The 16,209-nt window shown below is 42.3% G+C and overlaps 1 protein-coding gene across 3 annotated transcripts in view; it reads left to right on the top strand.

Annotated features, from left to right (window-relative positions):
• TRAF5 (TNF receptor associated factor 5) overlaps positions 1 to 14,975 on the top strand; it is a 120,244-nt gene extending 105,269 nt beyond the window's left edge. For all 3 annotated transcript variants that reach the window (XM_029593268.1, XM_029593267.1, XM_029593266.1), the window contains one exon: positions 12,515 to 14,975. In XM_029593268.1, the coding sequence (XP_029449128.1) occupies positions 12,515 to 13,092 (578 nt within the window). In that variant the 3' untranslated portion in view covers positions 13,093 to 14,975. The remainder of the gene's footprint in view (positions 1 to 12,514) is intronic.
• Positions 14,976 to 16,209: the final 1,234 nt, after the last annotated feature.

Here is a 16,209-nt window from a genome sequence, read left to right as displayed (position 1 = left end):
GTAAAAATTGAGCCTAGCAGTGCAACACAACTCCTGCAGAGCTTTGAACTTTATTTTTGAGAAAAAGAAATATGTGCTGTGCTTGGAGATAACCAAAGGGAGAGGAGAGGCCTTGGAAAAAAAAAATTAGCATGCAACCATGTGGATGGCCTGGGTTTTATTCCTGTGTAAGGTCTTTCTTCCCCAGGATCAGTTAGGCCATTCGCAGCCTCTGAGAGAGGGAAGGAATCCCAGTCATCGCACAACTGTGACACCTAGTGGCCAAAACTAGGGAATTCCAGTCATCGTACTGCAGAGACTCCTAGTGGCCACATTAGCTGGGATCTGAACAGAGCTGCAGTTCATGGCCCCTGGCCAAGGACTGTCATTGTAATGGCTGGGCTGAGATATAGGGCAGGTGAGAGAATATAAAATAAGGAAAAATAAAAACCTGGGTCGTTGTGAATGTAAGCTCTGTAGCCAAACAGAGGCTGGTTCCAATTGCACTGGAAGCCCAAAGGAAGATGCTGGATAATGCCGCCGCCTCCTCACCCCAACAAAAACAAAACCTGGTAATCCTAGAAATAGGAACTGCTGGTTTAGCCTAACAGAGAAAATAAAGGAATCTTCTATGAACACAATATCATGTGGGCTGAATAAAGATACATTTAATTTCTATTTACTAATAACATCTTGGAAGGTAGAGATTGCTTCTGTGTCTGCTTGCTCACATAAACTTTTATCATTTTATATTTTGTGCAAAGAAATTCCACCCACCAGCTGAATGCTTTTCTTTTTTTTCCCCTAACTGTGATCATAAGGGCCTTTTGGTACTAGCTGAATGTCTGTAGCTTAGTAGTAGTGGATGTTTTGAGGTTAAATAAAATTTGCATATTGCAAATGGTGTTGTCTGTAGACAGCAGGATGAATTAGCTATGACATGTGGGTGATATCATTGGGCGCCGAATGGACACTTATTTCTAAGCGCATAGTTTTTCCTAGACAGAGCATGTGCAGGAATTCCCGCATGGGCATTGCCTTGTAAGGTACCTCGGTTGAGAACAGAGCTAAATCTAGGTAAGTAGTTGATTCTCTAGAGAGGCAGATGGGTATTTAGTAAGGCTCTTTCATCCTGCTGTCTACGGAGAATACAGTTTACGATAAGCAAACTTGCTTTCTTCATTGACAAGCAGGACTGACTTAACCTAACCATGATGTGGTGAGACCCAACTGAGGGATGCAGTGGAGCATTTACTGAATAAGCATCTCTGACCCCCCTGTGAAGAGTGGACTACTTGGTAAACCAGTTACCCAAAACTGCTTGTCCGAATTTACTGTCTTTTTGATAAATTGTCCAGATAATAATGGGACGTGAAGGTGTGCACAGACGACCAAGTTGCAACCCTTCAGATGTCTTCAATAGGTACAGCTCTCAGATGAGCCACTGATGTGGCCATGGCTCTCATGTGATGAGCCTTGATAGTCTGTAATCTGGATGCCTGCAAAATAGTCTGTCAGCCAATGTTGGTTTGACTACCACTATATCCAGTTGGTTAGGATCGAAAAAGACAAATAGATGTGAGGCCTGACGATACAGCTGAGTTCTTTTTCTGTAGTAAGCCAAAACCCTTTTGCAGTCTGAGGAATGAAGGACTTTCCTCTTCATGTGCATGTGGTCTCTGAAAGAAAGTAGGTAAGATGATGACTTGATTAATATTAAAAGCTGATACCTTTGGCAAAAACTTTGGGTGTGTGTAGACTACCACTCTGTTGTGGAAGAATTGCATATAAGGAGAGTAATGAACCAAAGCTTGGAGTTGACTTACTCTTCTGGCTGATATGATAGTGACTAGAAATAATAATTTCCATATTAGAAACTCCAAAGGATCAAATGATGGCTTTATTAGCTGTGCCAAAACTACATTCAGGTCTCACGGAACAGGAGGTTTGACAACTGGAGGCTTAGCATGCCATAAATCTTTCATGAACTTGGATACTAACAGATGAGGGTAGACCAATCTCAACTCAATTTGATAGTCTGCTATAACACTGAAATGAACTCTCACTAATGAAGTACTGAGATCCAAAGAACACAAAAAGTAATTATTTAACTTTATTTATTTGTATACTTTTCTGTACCATCATATAGCACAGGCTGTCACAACGGTTCACAAATATAAAAGTAAAAGATGATCTGTAAAACAATATAAAATACAGTAATAACCATAATACATTGAATAAAAACACAATAGTAAAGAATGAAAAAGATATAAAAGTCATTATCAACCAGCCTTCATATTCCTAAGGTAAGACAGAGATAAAAATGAAAACACTAAAAATCCCAGAGAGAGTTTTTTTAAAAGCTATCTTAAAACTATAAATGAGCTAGGATAATACTATTATAAAAACATAAATAAAAGTTGAAATGTAAGTGACACAAAAAGAACTCCCACTGCTCGCCTTTACATTCTTTATACGCCTGCTCAAAGAGCCAGGTTTTTAGATGTTTTCTAAACATTTTCAGATCATTTTGCATTCTTAAATTCATCGGGAGCGTGTTCCAAAGGCCTGGCCCCGCTAGCAAAATCGCGCTCTCTTACAGAGGTAAGGCATGCCGATGTCAAGGATGGGATTAATAATAGACCTTTATTGGAGAATCGAAGCTTACATTGAGGAATGTGAATTTTGACAGAGGCATTTAACCATTCATCCTGACTATCATAGATAGCCTTGTGTAGGATACATAACTCAAACTCAAACTCCACTCCTCTAACAGACCAACGAGAGATATCCACAAAGGCACTCTGAAATTTCCCCCTACTAATGCCACTCGCCTCTCTACGACCAAAGACAGAGCTTTTTCAATTGCAGGCCCAGCTATCTGGAACAATATCCCAGCAAATCTCAGATTGGAACCCTGCCTCTTAACCTTCAGAAAAAGACTAAAGACGTGGCTCTTTCACCAAGCCTTCCCAGATCCACCGGATAATCACTAGTTTGAGCCTCACTTCTTACAAGGACTTTGACACACTTCCTCCTGAACAATGGACACTGGCATTTCCTGGTTAAAGCATATGCTCTAACCCGTTAAATTATTCGTATCATGTTATATTTATTCTACCTGCCTCTATCTTCCTTCCAGCTTGTCTTTAAGCCTCCAAGTTTTCCATACCTTGTTGATTGTAACTTTGACTTATTCCTTTTCCTTTGTTATCTATTATTTACCAGAATTGTTACCTCAGTTTTACCCTTTGTTAAAATGTAAACCGATCCGATATGGTTATCTACTATGAAGGTCGGTATAAAAAACTGCTAAATAAATAAAATAAATAAGTAGGTCTTTTGTTCACATTTGAATGGTTCCAAGGAAGTTCTGGAAGAGCCACCTGGGAACCTGTGTCTGATTGAACCCAGTCTTTTTGATTGCTAGTATTCTCCTGATAAGCTCACTGTACTAGTTATGGATAAGCCTGGTTAACTCATAAGTCAGATAATTAATGTTTTGAAGTGACATACATTTAATTACAAGATGCCATAATATCTCCACCCATGCAAACTGTGAATCTGAAGAAGGACCTCTTCCATCTTGAAAGCCCATGTACATGGTGTCTAGATAAGTCTTACATTAATAAAAGGTACCATAGCCTAGAAAGACTCCATTTCTTTCCAGGATCAATATGACTATTTGAACATTACACTACCCACAGTTTCTGAGAAGATGTAAAACATCAGTTTAGGAGCCAGCTCACACCAATATGTTAACAGGGTACAGTATTTAGTCTCTGTCTTCCTTATAGATGCCTCACTGAACCTGACTGAGGGAGAGATTTCATAACTCATCAGTGGTGAAACATAGAAGTGACAGCAAAAGAAGACCAAACGGCCCATCCAGTCTGCCCAGCAAGCTTTCACACCTATTTGTTTTCATACTTATCTGTTACTCTGACCGCTGAAGTCAGGGCCCTTATTGGTAACTTTTTGGTTCCAATTCCCTTCCACCCCCACCATCGATGCAGACAGCAGTGCTGGAGCTGCATCTAAGTGAGGCATCTAGCTAATTGGTTTGGGGTAGTAACCGCCGTAATAAGCAAGCTACTCCCGTTTGTTTACTCTGCATGTGCAATTCAGTCATTGTTGGTTGTCTGAATAAAAATTCTCTTTACTTCATTCCCCTGTTGCTGAAGCAGTGAGCTGCGCTGGATACGTATTCCAAGTCAAGTATCATGCTTAATTAATTCGGGGTAGTAGCCACCGTAACAAGCTAGCCACACCCATGCTTATTTGTTTACCCAGATTATGTAATTCATTGCTTGTTGGTTGATGCTGATATAAATCATCTTTTCTTCATTTTCCCAGCCGTTGAAGCAGAGAGCTATGCTGGATGTGCATTGAAAGTGAAGTATCAGGCTTATTTGATTTGGGGTAGTAACCGCTGTAACAAGCAAGCTACTCCCCTGCTTTTTTTGTGGATGCAAATCCTTTTTTCCACATTTCCTCTTGCCGTTGAAGCATAGAGCAATGTTGGAGTCGCATTAACTGTGAGTATGTTTATTGAATAAGGATATTAATCTCCAGGTAGTAGCCATCATACCCGCAAGCAAGCCATCCCTTGCCTCTTCTCTTCATTCACATCCTCTAGACTTTATGGATCCACAGTGTTTATCCCACGCACCTTTGAAATCCTTCACAGTCTTGGTCTTCACCACTTCCTCCGGAAGGGCATTCCAGGCATCCACCACACTCTCCATGAAGAAATACTTCCTGACATTGGTTCTGAGTCTTCCTTCCTGGAGTTTTAAATCGTGACCCCTGGTTCTGCTGATTTTTTTGCAGCGGAAAAGGTTTGTCATTGTCTTTGGATCATTAAAACTTTTCAAGTATCTGAAAGTTTGAATCATATCACCCCCTGCTCCTCCTTTCCTCCAGGGTGTACATATTTAGATTCTTCAATCTCTCCTCATAAGTCATTCTATGAAGACCCTCCACCTTTTTGGTTGCCCTTCTCTGGACCGCCTCCATCCTGTCTCTGTCCCTTCGGAGATACGGTCTCCAGAACTGAACACAGTACTCCAGGTGAGGCCTCACCAAGGACCTGTACAAGGGGATCATCACTTCCCTTTTCTTACTCGATATTCCTCTCTCTATGCAGCCCAGCATTCTTCTGGCTTTAGCTATCGCCTTGTCACATTGTTTCGCCAACTTCAGATCATTAGAGTCTCTCTCCTGCTCCGTACATATCAGCCCTTCTCCCCCCATCGAATACAGTTCTTTCGGATTTCCACACCCCATGTGCATGACTCTGCACGTCTTGGCATTGAATCTCAGCTGCCATATCGTCGACCATTCTTCCAGCTTCCTTAAATCCCGTCTCATTCTCTCCACTCTGTTGCAGATCTTAGTGTCATCCGCAAAAAGACAAACCTTACCTTCTATCCCACCTGCAATGTCGCTCACAAAGATATTGAACAGGACCGGTCCCAACACCAATCCCTGCGGCACTCCGCCTAACACTGCTCTCTCTTCAGAGTAAGTTCCATTTACCATCACTCATTGTTTTCTGTCAGTCAACCAGTTTGCAATCCAGGTCACCACCTCGGCACTCACTCCTAAGCTTCTCATTTTATTCACCAGTCTCCTGTGCGGGACCTTATCAAAAGTAGATGACATCGAGCGCTCTTCCTTGATCCAATTCCTTAGTTACCCAGACAAAAAAGTCAATCAGATTTGTCTGACAGGATCTTCCCCTGGTGAATCCATGCTGCCTCTGGTCCAGCAATTCTCGCGACTGTAGATAGTTCACTATTCTTTCTTTCAACAGTGATTCCATTACTTTTCCCACCACTGAGGTGAGGCTGACCGGTCTGTAGTTACCAGCCTCTTCTCTGTTCCCACTCTTGTGAAGCGGGACCACCACTGCTCTTCTCCAATCACTCGGCACCACTCTAGTTTCTAAGGATCTATTGAACAGATCAAACACTCTGCACTATGCTGCAATGATCTGTAAAATTTCTTTAGGCAATTATACAGTAGATGTGCTCTTACAACCCTGTCCAGCAACTGTTTGGGCCACATGGTATGCCCTTAACAAGTGAAAGCCTGAATGGGGTTAAAGCAGTTCAATGGTGAGAGATATCTAAAGGGGGTAATATTATAATGGCCTGCATAAATTGCATACATTTTCAAGGTGGACTTGTAAGCATGAGTCCACTTAAACAACTCTCCCACTAAATTTAGAACATAATATAAAGAATTACTGTCCTTGGGCAGACCAAGGTCCATTGAGCCCAGCATTGTATCTCTGACAGTGGCCAATCCAGTTCATAAATACCTGGCAGATCCCATAAATTAAATCTGATTCCTCTTACTGACATCCAGGAATAGCAATGTTTGGTCCAACTGGCTAATAATGTATTATGGACTTTTCTCCAGGAAATTGTCCAAACCACTTTTAAACCCCTCCATACTAGTTGACTTGATCATGTCCTCTGGCAACAGATTCTATAGCTTGACAGTGCACGGAGTGAAAAAGTATTTTCTACAATCTCTTTTGAATCTGCTGGTGGTTAGTTTCATGGAAGGTCCTCTTGTTTTAGTATTTGAAAGGGCAAATAACTATCCTTTATTTATCCATTCCATTCCACTCATGATTTTATGAATTTCTATCATATCTCCTCTGACATCTCTTTTCCAAGCTTATGAGCTCTAGCCTGCATAGCCTCTCATCATAGGAGAGATGTTCCATCCCTTTTATCATTTATGATGCCCTTCTCTGCACCTTTTCTGGTTCTGCTATATCTTTCTTGAGATGGGACAACCAGAACTGCATACAATATTCAAGGTGCAGTCACACCATGGCTCGATACAGAGGCAGTATATTTTCTGTTTTATTTTCCATTTCTTTTGGATCATTCCAAACATTCTATTTGCTTTTTTGACTGCAGCCATGTGCTGAGCAGAAGATTTCAATGCATTGTCCACAAGGATTCTAAGGTCCTTTTCATGGGTGGTGACTCCCAGTACAGAATTTATTTTATTTATTTATTTATTTAGAATTTTTTATATACCGACATTCTTGAAAAAAAAATCAAATCTGTTTCCATTATAACAGAACAATCGCGGCTAAGGCGTTACATTAAACAAGGCGTCTGATAAATAGAAAGTAAATAATAAATCAAAAATGGAACAGCGGACAGCGTTAATAGGCATAACATAAAATAATAATAAATGGAACAGCGAACAACGTTAATAGGCGTAACATAAAATAAAGCGTCTACTAGGGTATCGCTAGTAACCTATGGACTGTCCAGATCAGGCGTAAACGGGCCCTAAGGGAAGTGAGTACGTAGAAGCTTAAACCAGGGTGTGAGAGCATAGCATTGGCTACTAGGTATACTGGTTGAAAGTTAACTCCTGAGAAGATAATAAAGTTAATATTGGCAGAGGATGATGCAGGGTGCAAGAATCAATGGGTAGAGAGGGGTAGAGAGGGGTAAGGGGAGCAGATGGACGGAAGGGGGGGGGAGGGCGAACCAAGCTAGGGCTGTTGAGGACGATCATGGATCCCATAATGGACTGTTATACCCTTTGACCAGTGTCCGAGTGTTCTTGAGACTCCGGGAAGGCTTGTCTGAAGAGCCAAGTTTTGAGGTGTTTCTTAAAAGTTTGATGACAAGGTTCTTGGCGAAGCTCCGGAGGCAGAGAGTTCCAAAGGGTGGGCCCGGCTGTAGAGATTGCGCGTTTTCTTAATGAGGTTTTGACCGGTGGTGCATATAGAGATCCTTTATAAGCGTTTCTGATGGGTCTTTCTGATGTGTGAGGGCGGAGTTGGGAGCTAAGATTGAGGTGGGCGATGCCGATAATGTCCTTGTGGATCATCATTAACGCTTTGAAGGAGATCCTGGATTTTATAGGAAGCCAGTGAAGACCGTGTAGGATGGGTGTAATGTGGGCTCTTTTATTTGAGTTGGTGAGTATCCTAGCCGCAGCATTCTGGACCATCTGTAGGGGTTTGATGGTTATCGCAGGGAGGCCTAAGAGAAGAGAATTGCAGTAGTCTAGCTTTGTAAGGATGATGGACTGAACTACTAAACGGAAGTCGCTGAAATGCAGGAGAGGTTTCAGATTTTTGAGAACTTGAAGTTTGAAAAAACATTCTTTAGTTGTGTTGAGGACGAACGATTTTAAATTGAAGAGGTTATCGAGCCGAACCCCTAAGTCTCTGACGGAGGAGGAGTGGTTGGATGTTTTTGCGAATTGGGATGTGCTTTGGGAGTTGAGGAGAGTGTGGTTTTCGTCTAGCGAGATGATGAGGATTTCAGTCTTATTTGAATTGAGGATAAGGTTCAAGCTGGAAAGCAGAATATTGATGGAATGTAAACAGCTATTCCAGTGTGCCCAGGTTTTTTGCAGGGATTCGGTGATAGGAAGAAGTATTTGAACATCGTCAGCGAAAATGTAATACTTTTAGTTTGAGGTTGGAGAGTAGATGGCAGAGTGGCAGCAGATAAATGTTAAAAAGTGTGGGGGAGAGGGATGATCCTTGTGGGACTCCCCGGTTTGATTTGATAGGGGGTGATTCTTTATTATTGATCCTGACCTTTTAGAGTCTATTCTCAAGGAACGATTGGAACCAGCTATATGCATCTCCTTGAATTTCTATATCAGATAGGCGCTCCAGTAGGATGGAATAATTGACCATGTCGAATGCTGCGGATAGGGCGAGAAGGTAAGGTTGTTTTCTTTCGAGATTGAGAAGGATGGTGTCGGATAACGATGATAGTAAAGCTTCAGTATTTTGAGATTTCCTGAATCCGAACTGGAACGGGGAGAGTATGTTGTTCTCCTCCAGGTAATCAGACAGTTATTTGTTTACGACTCTTTCCTCCATCACTCTGGAGATCAAGGGACGGTTAGCGATTGGACGGAAGTTGGCAGGGTCAGCCGTCGACAGGTTTGGTTTTTTTAGTAGAGGTTTTAGGATGGCTAGTTTTAGTTGTTCTGGAACCTTTCCTTGAGTTAGAGAGCAGTTAATGATGTCTGCTAACGATTTAGAAATGGTGTTTGGCATGGAGAGAAGAAGATTGGAGGGTATTGCGTCCAACAGATGAGAGGAAGGTTTGAGTTTTTGAGGATGATTTTGATTTCCATTGAAGATGGGGTCTCGAAGGATGTTAAGTTGAAATTCCTAGTAGATGTTGAAGAGCTGGCAGGCAGGGTTGTCGGCTGGTGGATAGAGATAGGCTTGAGGAGGTTGGTTATCTTCTTATCAAAGTAGATAGCTAGTTCCGTGGCTTTGTTGGATGCTTGCTCATCGGGGATGATAGGTGGTGAGGGTTTTGTAAGAGATGCTACAAAGGAGAATAAGGCTTTGGGGTCAAATGAGAAGTTGTGAATTTTTTTAGCAAAGAAATCTTTTTTGGCTTTGAGGATAGCAATCCTGTATGTAATAAGGTGGGCTTTGTAGTTTAAAAGTGTGTCGGTGGATGGGGACTTGCGCCATCTGAGTTCTTTTTTACGAAGATCTTGTTTGAGGATTTTAAGTTCCGGGGTGTACCCGGAACTGAATTCAACATCATATATGATAGTTGGGATTATTTTTCCCTATGTGCATGACTTTGCACTTTTCCATATTAAATTTTATCTGCCATTCAGTTGCCCATTCTCCTAGTCTCACGGGGTCCTTCTGCAGTTCTTCAAAATCCATTGCCATATTAACAACTTTGTGTCATCTAAAAATTGGATCACCTCACTCGTCATTCCCTTTTCCAGATCATTTATGAATGTTAAACAGCATAGGTTCCAGTACGATCCCTGTGGTACTCCACTAATGACCTTCATTTGGAAAAGTATTTAATCCTACACTATGCTTCTGGCCTTTTAACCAGTTAACAATCCACAATAGAACACTGCCTCCTATCATATGACTTTGTAAATTCTTGAGGAGTCTCTCAAATGCCTTCTGAAATTCCAAATAACACTATATCAGTCGACTCGCCTTTATCTACATGTTTGTTTATACCTTCAAAAAATTTTAAAAGATTGGCAAGACAAGACTTCCTCTTTTCTAAAACCATGTGACTCTTCCCCATTAAGCCATGTCTCTCTGTATGGGCAATGATTTTGTTTTTAAGAATGGCTTCTACCATTTCCTGGGCACCAATATCAGACTTACCATTTTATAATTTCCTGGATCATCCTTGGGGCCCTTTTTAAAAATTGGCATCACATTGACCATCTTCCAGTCTTCAGGGATCATGGCTATTTTAAACTATAGATTACAGATTACTAGAAACAGGTTAGCGATTTCATGTTTTAGTTCTTTTAGAACTCTGGGGTGGATGCCATTCTGTCCTGTTTATTACATCCTTCATTGTCATATATATATATATATTTTTTTTTAGAGAGAGCTTCTTCTATACCGATAGCCTTTTGCACATCGTATTGGTTTACAGACAACGCAGAACTTTTGGGCATGGCCCTTACATAGAACAATTGATTGCCTAAGAGAAAGAAACAATATAAAACCTCAAGAAGTTGAGAAGGGGGGGACTGTGACAACTGGGTAACTTAGGCAGATAAAAGGAAAAGTAGAAGTAAAATAACTGTTACAAAATACAAGAGACTATATTACAATGTACATAGAGTGATGGAAATTCCAAAATTTAGGGCTAGTGGTCATTTGCAATGAGCTGACATATAACGACTGAGCTGCAATGCTGGTTACGTAAGTTTAGGAGTGAAATTGTAAGATGCTGGTTACATCAGATATTATGTGGTGAGGATCTCGGAGAAACGCAAGGGGTAAAAACAGGCACAAAAGGGTGGGAAAGGTAGACGAGCATATATGGCTCCTGGGGTGACTGAAAGGAAAAAGGGAGGGTGAGGAAGCATAAAGATGGAGGGAGGGAGAGGCATTTGCGAGACTACATATAATTGAAAAGTCAGCAGTTAAATATTTTTCGTGGAAAATTATAGCTTCTCAGAATCTCCACCAGTAAAGAATTTTTCAGGTGCAGATATGTTCTCAAGATTCTCCTCCATAAAGACCAAGGCAAATAGTCCATTCTGTTTTTTGCTCTTTCCATGTCCTTCCTGAGCACCCCTTTCTACCCCTCTTTGCTTCGAATGTACTTGAAAAAGTTTTTATTAGTTTTTGCCTCACTGGCAAGTTTTTTTCTGTCTCTCTTGGCCTGTCTAACTACAGTTTTATATCTAACTTGCCAGTGTTTATACTCTTGATTATTTACATCATTTGGTTCTGCTTTCCATTTTTTTTGAATGATGCCCTTTTAACTTTAATTGCTTCCTTTAACTCGTCATTCAACTATGCTGGTCTTCTTTCAACCTTTTCAAGGCATGGAATACATTTTATCTGGGCTTCCAAAATGGTATTTTTAAACATAAACTCATGCAAACTTTTAACTCTAGCAAGTTAGAAATTGAGAAACATGCCGGCAGAAAAAGACTGGCTCATCCAGTCTGCCCATCCATCCAATTAATTTAGCATTATAATTCTTATCACTTTCTTAGAAATCCCCTGTATTTATCCCATGCTTTCTTGTATTCAGATACTGTTTTTGGTAGGTATTTAGTAGCTGTCTCTCTTGTTTGTTCTAGGACCAGCTGCTCCGTGGAGCAATCAGTTATGGCATTTAGAAACTTAACCTACCTAGCATGTCCAATAAAACATTGACCCAGTCAATACTGGGGTAATTGAAATCTGTTGCCAAATTTATTTGCTGTTAGAATTTCAGCTAGCATTTACTGGCATTCTGTGCAGGTAGTTTTGCCATAACAAGTTTGCCCATACTTTTGAAAATAAAAAAAAATACGCACATAAAACACAAACCTTGCCCAAATCCAGCTTCCCGCCCGCTCCCTCTTCCTGGAATACCTCTCCCAAATGCAGATAAAAGTGCACATATACAGGTCACACGCTTACCCACATGTTGGGCAGGCAATTTTCTAAAAGCCCATTTCTGCGGATAAAGTACTGTTGTATCTGCAGAAATGGCTTTGGAAAGACTCTGATTTTGCAGTTAGCCTATTGCAAAATTGCCCACCCACACTTTTCAGATGAGATTTTATCCTACTAAGTGGAGGCACTCCCAGGGGCAGAGTTGGGGAGGGGTTTGAACTTCTAAAGTGTATGTATAATTTTCTGTTCACATAATAAGCAGGTGGAATTGTTTGTTGGTAAGTGTGGGATAATTTTCAAAGCAGACGTGTGTGTTAAGTCTGCTTAAAAAAAAAAAATGGTGTAACCTGTGGTTTTTGCCTCCTAACTCAGGGGGGCTGTTTGAGAATTTTCCCGAGCATGCACTGCGTAATGTAGCCCTGTGAGTCTTTCTGATGTGAAATAAACCTTTTGTTTGCTGCACATATTGTCATTTCCTCTTCTTTTGGACTGAGCTTACTATAGTTTTAGCTTTTTGTTTTTGTCATTGCCAGACTCTTTGAAATCAGTTTTCATAGTTGGGCTTCTGTTTCTGTATAGTTAAAAAAAAAAAGTCATTTTTCTTGCTTTTTCTTTCAGTTGGTTTGGAATGCCAGTCCAACACCCATGATGTCCATATTAATAGCCACAAGGCCCAGTTGAATAGCAATGATGAGCGATTTAAGCTCCTAGAAGGTGCCTGTTATAATGGAAAACTGATATGGAAAATCACAGACTATAAAAAAAAGAAAAGAGAAGCCACAGAAGGGCGCATTGTATCTATATTTAGCCAGCCTTTTTACACTAGTCGCTGCGGGTACCGTCTGTGTGCCAGAGCGTATGTGAACGGAGATGGCTCAGGGAAAGGAACACATCTGTCTTTATACTTCGTGGTCATGAAGGGGGAATTTGACTCGCTGCTCCAGTGGCCTTTCAAGCAAAAAGTTACACTGACACTTCTGGACCAAAGTGGCAAAAGAAATCATATTGTAGAAGGATTCAGGGCAGACCCCAACAGCAGCAGTTTCAAGCGGCCTGACGGGGAGATGAACATCGCCTCTGGGTGCCCACGATTTGTGTCGCATGCAGCGCTGGAAAATGCAAGGAACACTTACATTAAAGATGACACTTTGTTTATCAAAGTTACTGTGGATTTAACAGACCTTGAAGAATTGTAGCTCGAGTTCTGTGAACTTTAATTTTTGAGAGGGTTTAATGAGGGGAATCCTTGTTAATGAAGAAATTGCTACCAGTTAAGCTACTGAAGTGTGTGTGTGAGAGAATGTACAAACATCATCCTTTCCATGAGTATTCACATGACTTCATTGAAACAAATATCTGGAGCTTGTATAGTCCAGATTCTGAGTGATGGTATGAAAATTTCCCCAAAGCAGTAGGACAGGGGCGGTTCTGTCATGAGGCAGGGTGAGGAGGCGGCATAATCTGCTCCTCAGAACTTTCAATCCATGGCTGCCTCACCCTGCCTTCAGGACCAGCAACGCACAGCTCTGCCAGCAAGCCCGCAGGGTCCCCAGTCACTGTGGGCAGGAAGAAATAGTGGCAGTATAGGGTCAGATTGGCCTATCGGGGCTTCCGTCATGCCCTGGTCGGCCGGTTGGGAGGATCGTATGGCTTGTTTGTCGCGGCGACTCCGTATCTATGGAGCTGCTCTGACCAATGCCAGGCCCCCACAGCATTTTGCATCATAGGGTGGGAGCCTCCCCCACTGAGACTCTCTGCTTTCTGTTTATTTTATTTTATTTATTTTTTACTGGCAAAGCCGCGGTGGTGGCAGTTCCATGTACCTGTTGCCACTGCTCTGCTCGGGCACCTCTTTCTCCCACCATCGGTGGGTGGTGGTGTAATTACACTCCTGTGCCAGCGGGGGTGCTTTGGCAGCCTGAGATGCACGCTCTGGCCCCCTCCTCACAGGCAGCCCGCTATGCTTCCTGCTCCGTGGCCTCCTTTCTCAAAGTGGACCAGGAGCTGAAGAAGATGAGGCCCCGGGTCCTGGATATGTACGACCCCCGCTGCTTTCTCTCCCCCCCCCCCCCCCCCCCTTTGATCCCAGTTCCCTCAGTCCCTGGTTGTCCCGGTCTGGTTCCCTTCTCCCTACGCCTGGCTCGGTCCGGTTTCTCTTTGGATTTTCAAAGGAGCCAGTGTCAATAGCTGAGGCCCTGCTGTTTTGCCTCACATTTGCTTATTTCTCACTGTTTTATGTGTTGGATGGAGGAGCTGGAATCGGCGTTTTTGTGCTGCATTCCCGCCTCCCTGATATAACGCCAGAGCCTCTGACAATTACAGCGTCCGCCCCAGGGGGCTTGTATATGTGCAATTTATAGCATGATGAGGCGATGACGTTACGCCCAGCTGGAGCAGCCATTGACGGCCCACATGCACCCCCCCTCCCCCCGCCTGCTCTGAAGGTAACACCCACAAGTGTGAAGTTTGACCAAGTTGGCAGGCTGGTGGGGGCTGAGGGGATTTATTTTTGGTAACCCAGTTATTTTTCTTGGTAACCCCCGAGTCTGCTGTTGGTACTGAGTGGGGCACGGGATATTCTGCTGCTATCAAGTGCAATACAGTGGGGGGGGGGGGGTTTAATAACCTTTGCAAGACCAAGATGGCAGACCCTGAAATTTATAAGCGGGTTGGCTGATCATGTTTCTTGTTTAGAACTCTATAATGAGCCAATTTCTCCTGTTTGGAAGCCAAGTGAGGTGGGGAATGCTTGCTGTAGAGCTGTACGTTTTTGTTGCAAAAGTAATGTTTGTATTTGTCACTGAATGCTTTTTCTGAACAAAAGTTGCTTTGCAGGTTAATAACAGGTGGGGTTGGAATAAAGTTGGGAGCAGATATGGCATGACATAAATGTCATTGAAGCTTGGGGTTGATTTGGTCAGCTGCTGAGGAAATTGGTGGCTAGATTACTTTTTATAGTTGTCATTGGTCACTGGTTTTCAGTTGCGTTGATCACAATAAAAATCACATGCTTCAGTGGTATGGTAGTCGAGTGGAATTAAAAAAAAAAAAAAAAAAGTAAGGTTAAGGCCCTCTACAACTGAATTTACTTCTTAAATTGTTTTTAAACTGAAAAGTCTATCCAGAAGATAGTTACTAGGTTTTTTTGGGGTTGGAGGTTTGTGCACACGGGTATCTTCTATAATGCATTTTAACCTGGGGTGTATCCAAGGAGAGTCTTTATGAAATTGTGATTGTACAGATGACTATGTGTTGTGGTTTGCATGGCTGTGTATGTGGTGTCCTCCCCCTTACAATTCAGAAACTGCTTCAGAGAAGGGTCTGAATCTTTGGTGGTGCTTGGAGTCATAGGGAGGGATGTGCCCTTTGTGATCTATACAGTGGGGCGTAATTATGGATGGTGGTATGTGGCAAAGAAATGTATGCATAGGAGATCAAATAGGATGCTATGGAAAAATCAGACAACCAAGGCCCCTTAAAATGTTAGTTTCCACGTGTTGTACAAACCCAGTTTAAAAATTGCACTACAAGTTTTAAGGTACAGATGTTCGAAAGATGCCTTTTAAAAAATTACTCTTACAGCATTTCCCCCAGTAAATGTGCTTTTTAACAATTGCCCATCCCATATGTGCAACAAAGTATGTGCCTGAACTCTCTGTGTACTTTCTCCTGCAGCGAAAGGAAGCATTCTGGGAATGGAATTGGGGGAAGGCTCCGTACTGTGCACACTGTTGAATTTTCAAAAATATTGTTCCTATGAAAATCTGCCTGCATAGATGCAAGTGAGAGACTGTCCCTGTGAGAGTGAAGGCCTATGTGTGAGAGACTGTGTATGAGAGGGTATTATTGCGTGTGTAAGAGGGTGTATTTTTATTGCATGTAAGGCCCTTAGGAGTTTGTCTTGTAATGTCTGCATCAATCTAGGGGAGTTGGTTGCCTTTCTTCCTCCACCTTTCTGACTTCCTTTGTGGCCCTCACCCCTCCTGAGGAACAGGAAGCAATTGGGGTGGGGGATGGTGGGTGCACCATTTGCCCTCGAGCCAGCCCAGTGCGTGAGAGTCCTTTGAGCGATGCCACCAAGATTCATCCTGAGTTGCCTTGCTTGAAGGCAAAACTTTGTGGATATTTTGACTGGGAGGGCGGACAATCTCGTTCCTTGCCTCAGGCAGCAGGTTGCCTTGAGCCACCCCTGCAGAAGGAACAAGGTGGTGGTTATCACCTATTTCTCACTGAGATGTGAGATGAAATGATTTGTCTGGTCCTGCAGAATTAATAGCAGAGGGATTTTGAATTGGAGTACCAGATGTTCTCCT

The sequence above is a fragment of the Rhinatrema bivittatum genome, chromosome 3, assembly GCF_901001135.1.
Source record: "Rhinatrema bivittatum chromosome 3, aRhiBiv1.1, whole genome shotgun sequence".
Taxonomy (NCBI): Eukaryota; Metazoa; Chordata; class Amphibia; order Gymnophiona; family Rhinatrematidae; genus Rhinatrema; species Rhinatrema bivittatum.
Note: the sequence above shows the minus strand (reverse complement) of the source record. Positions and strands in the feature narration are given on the sequence as shown.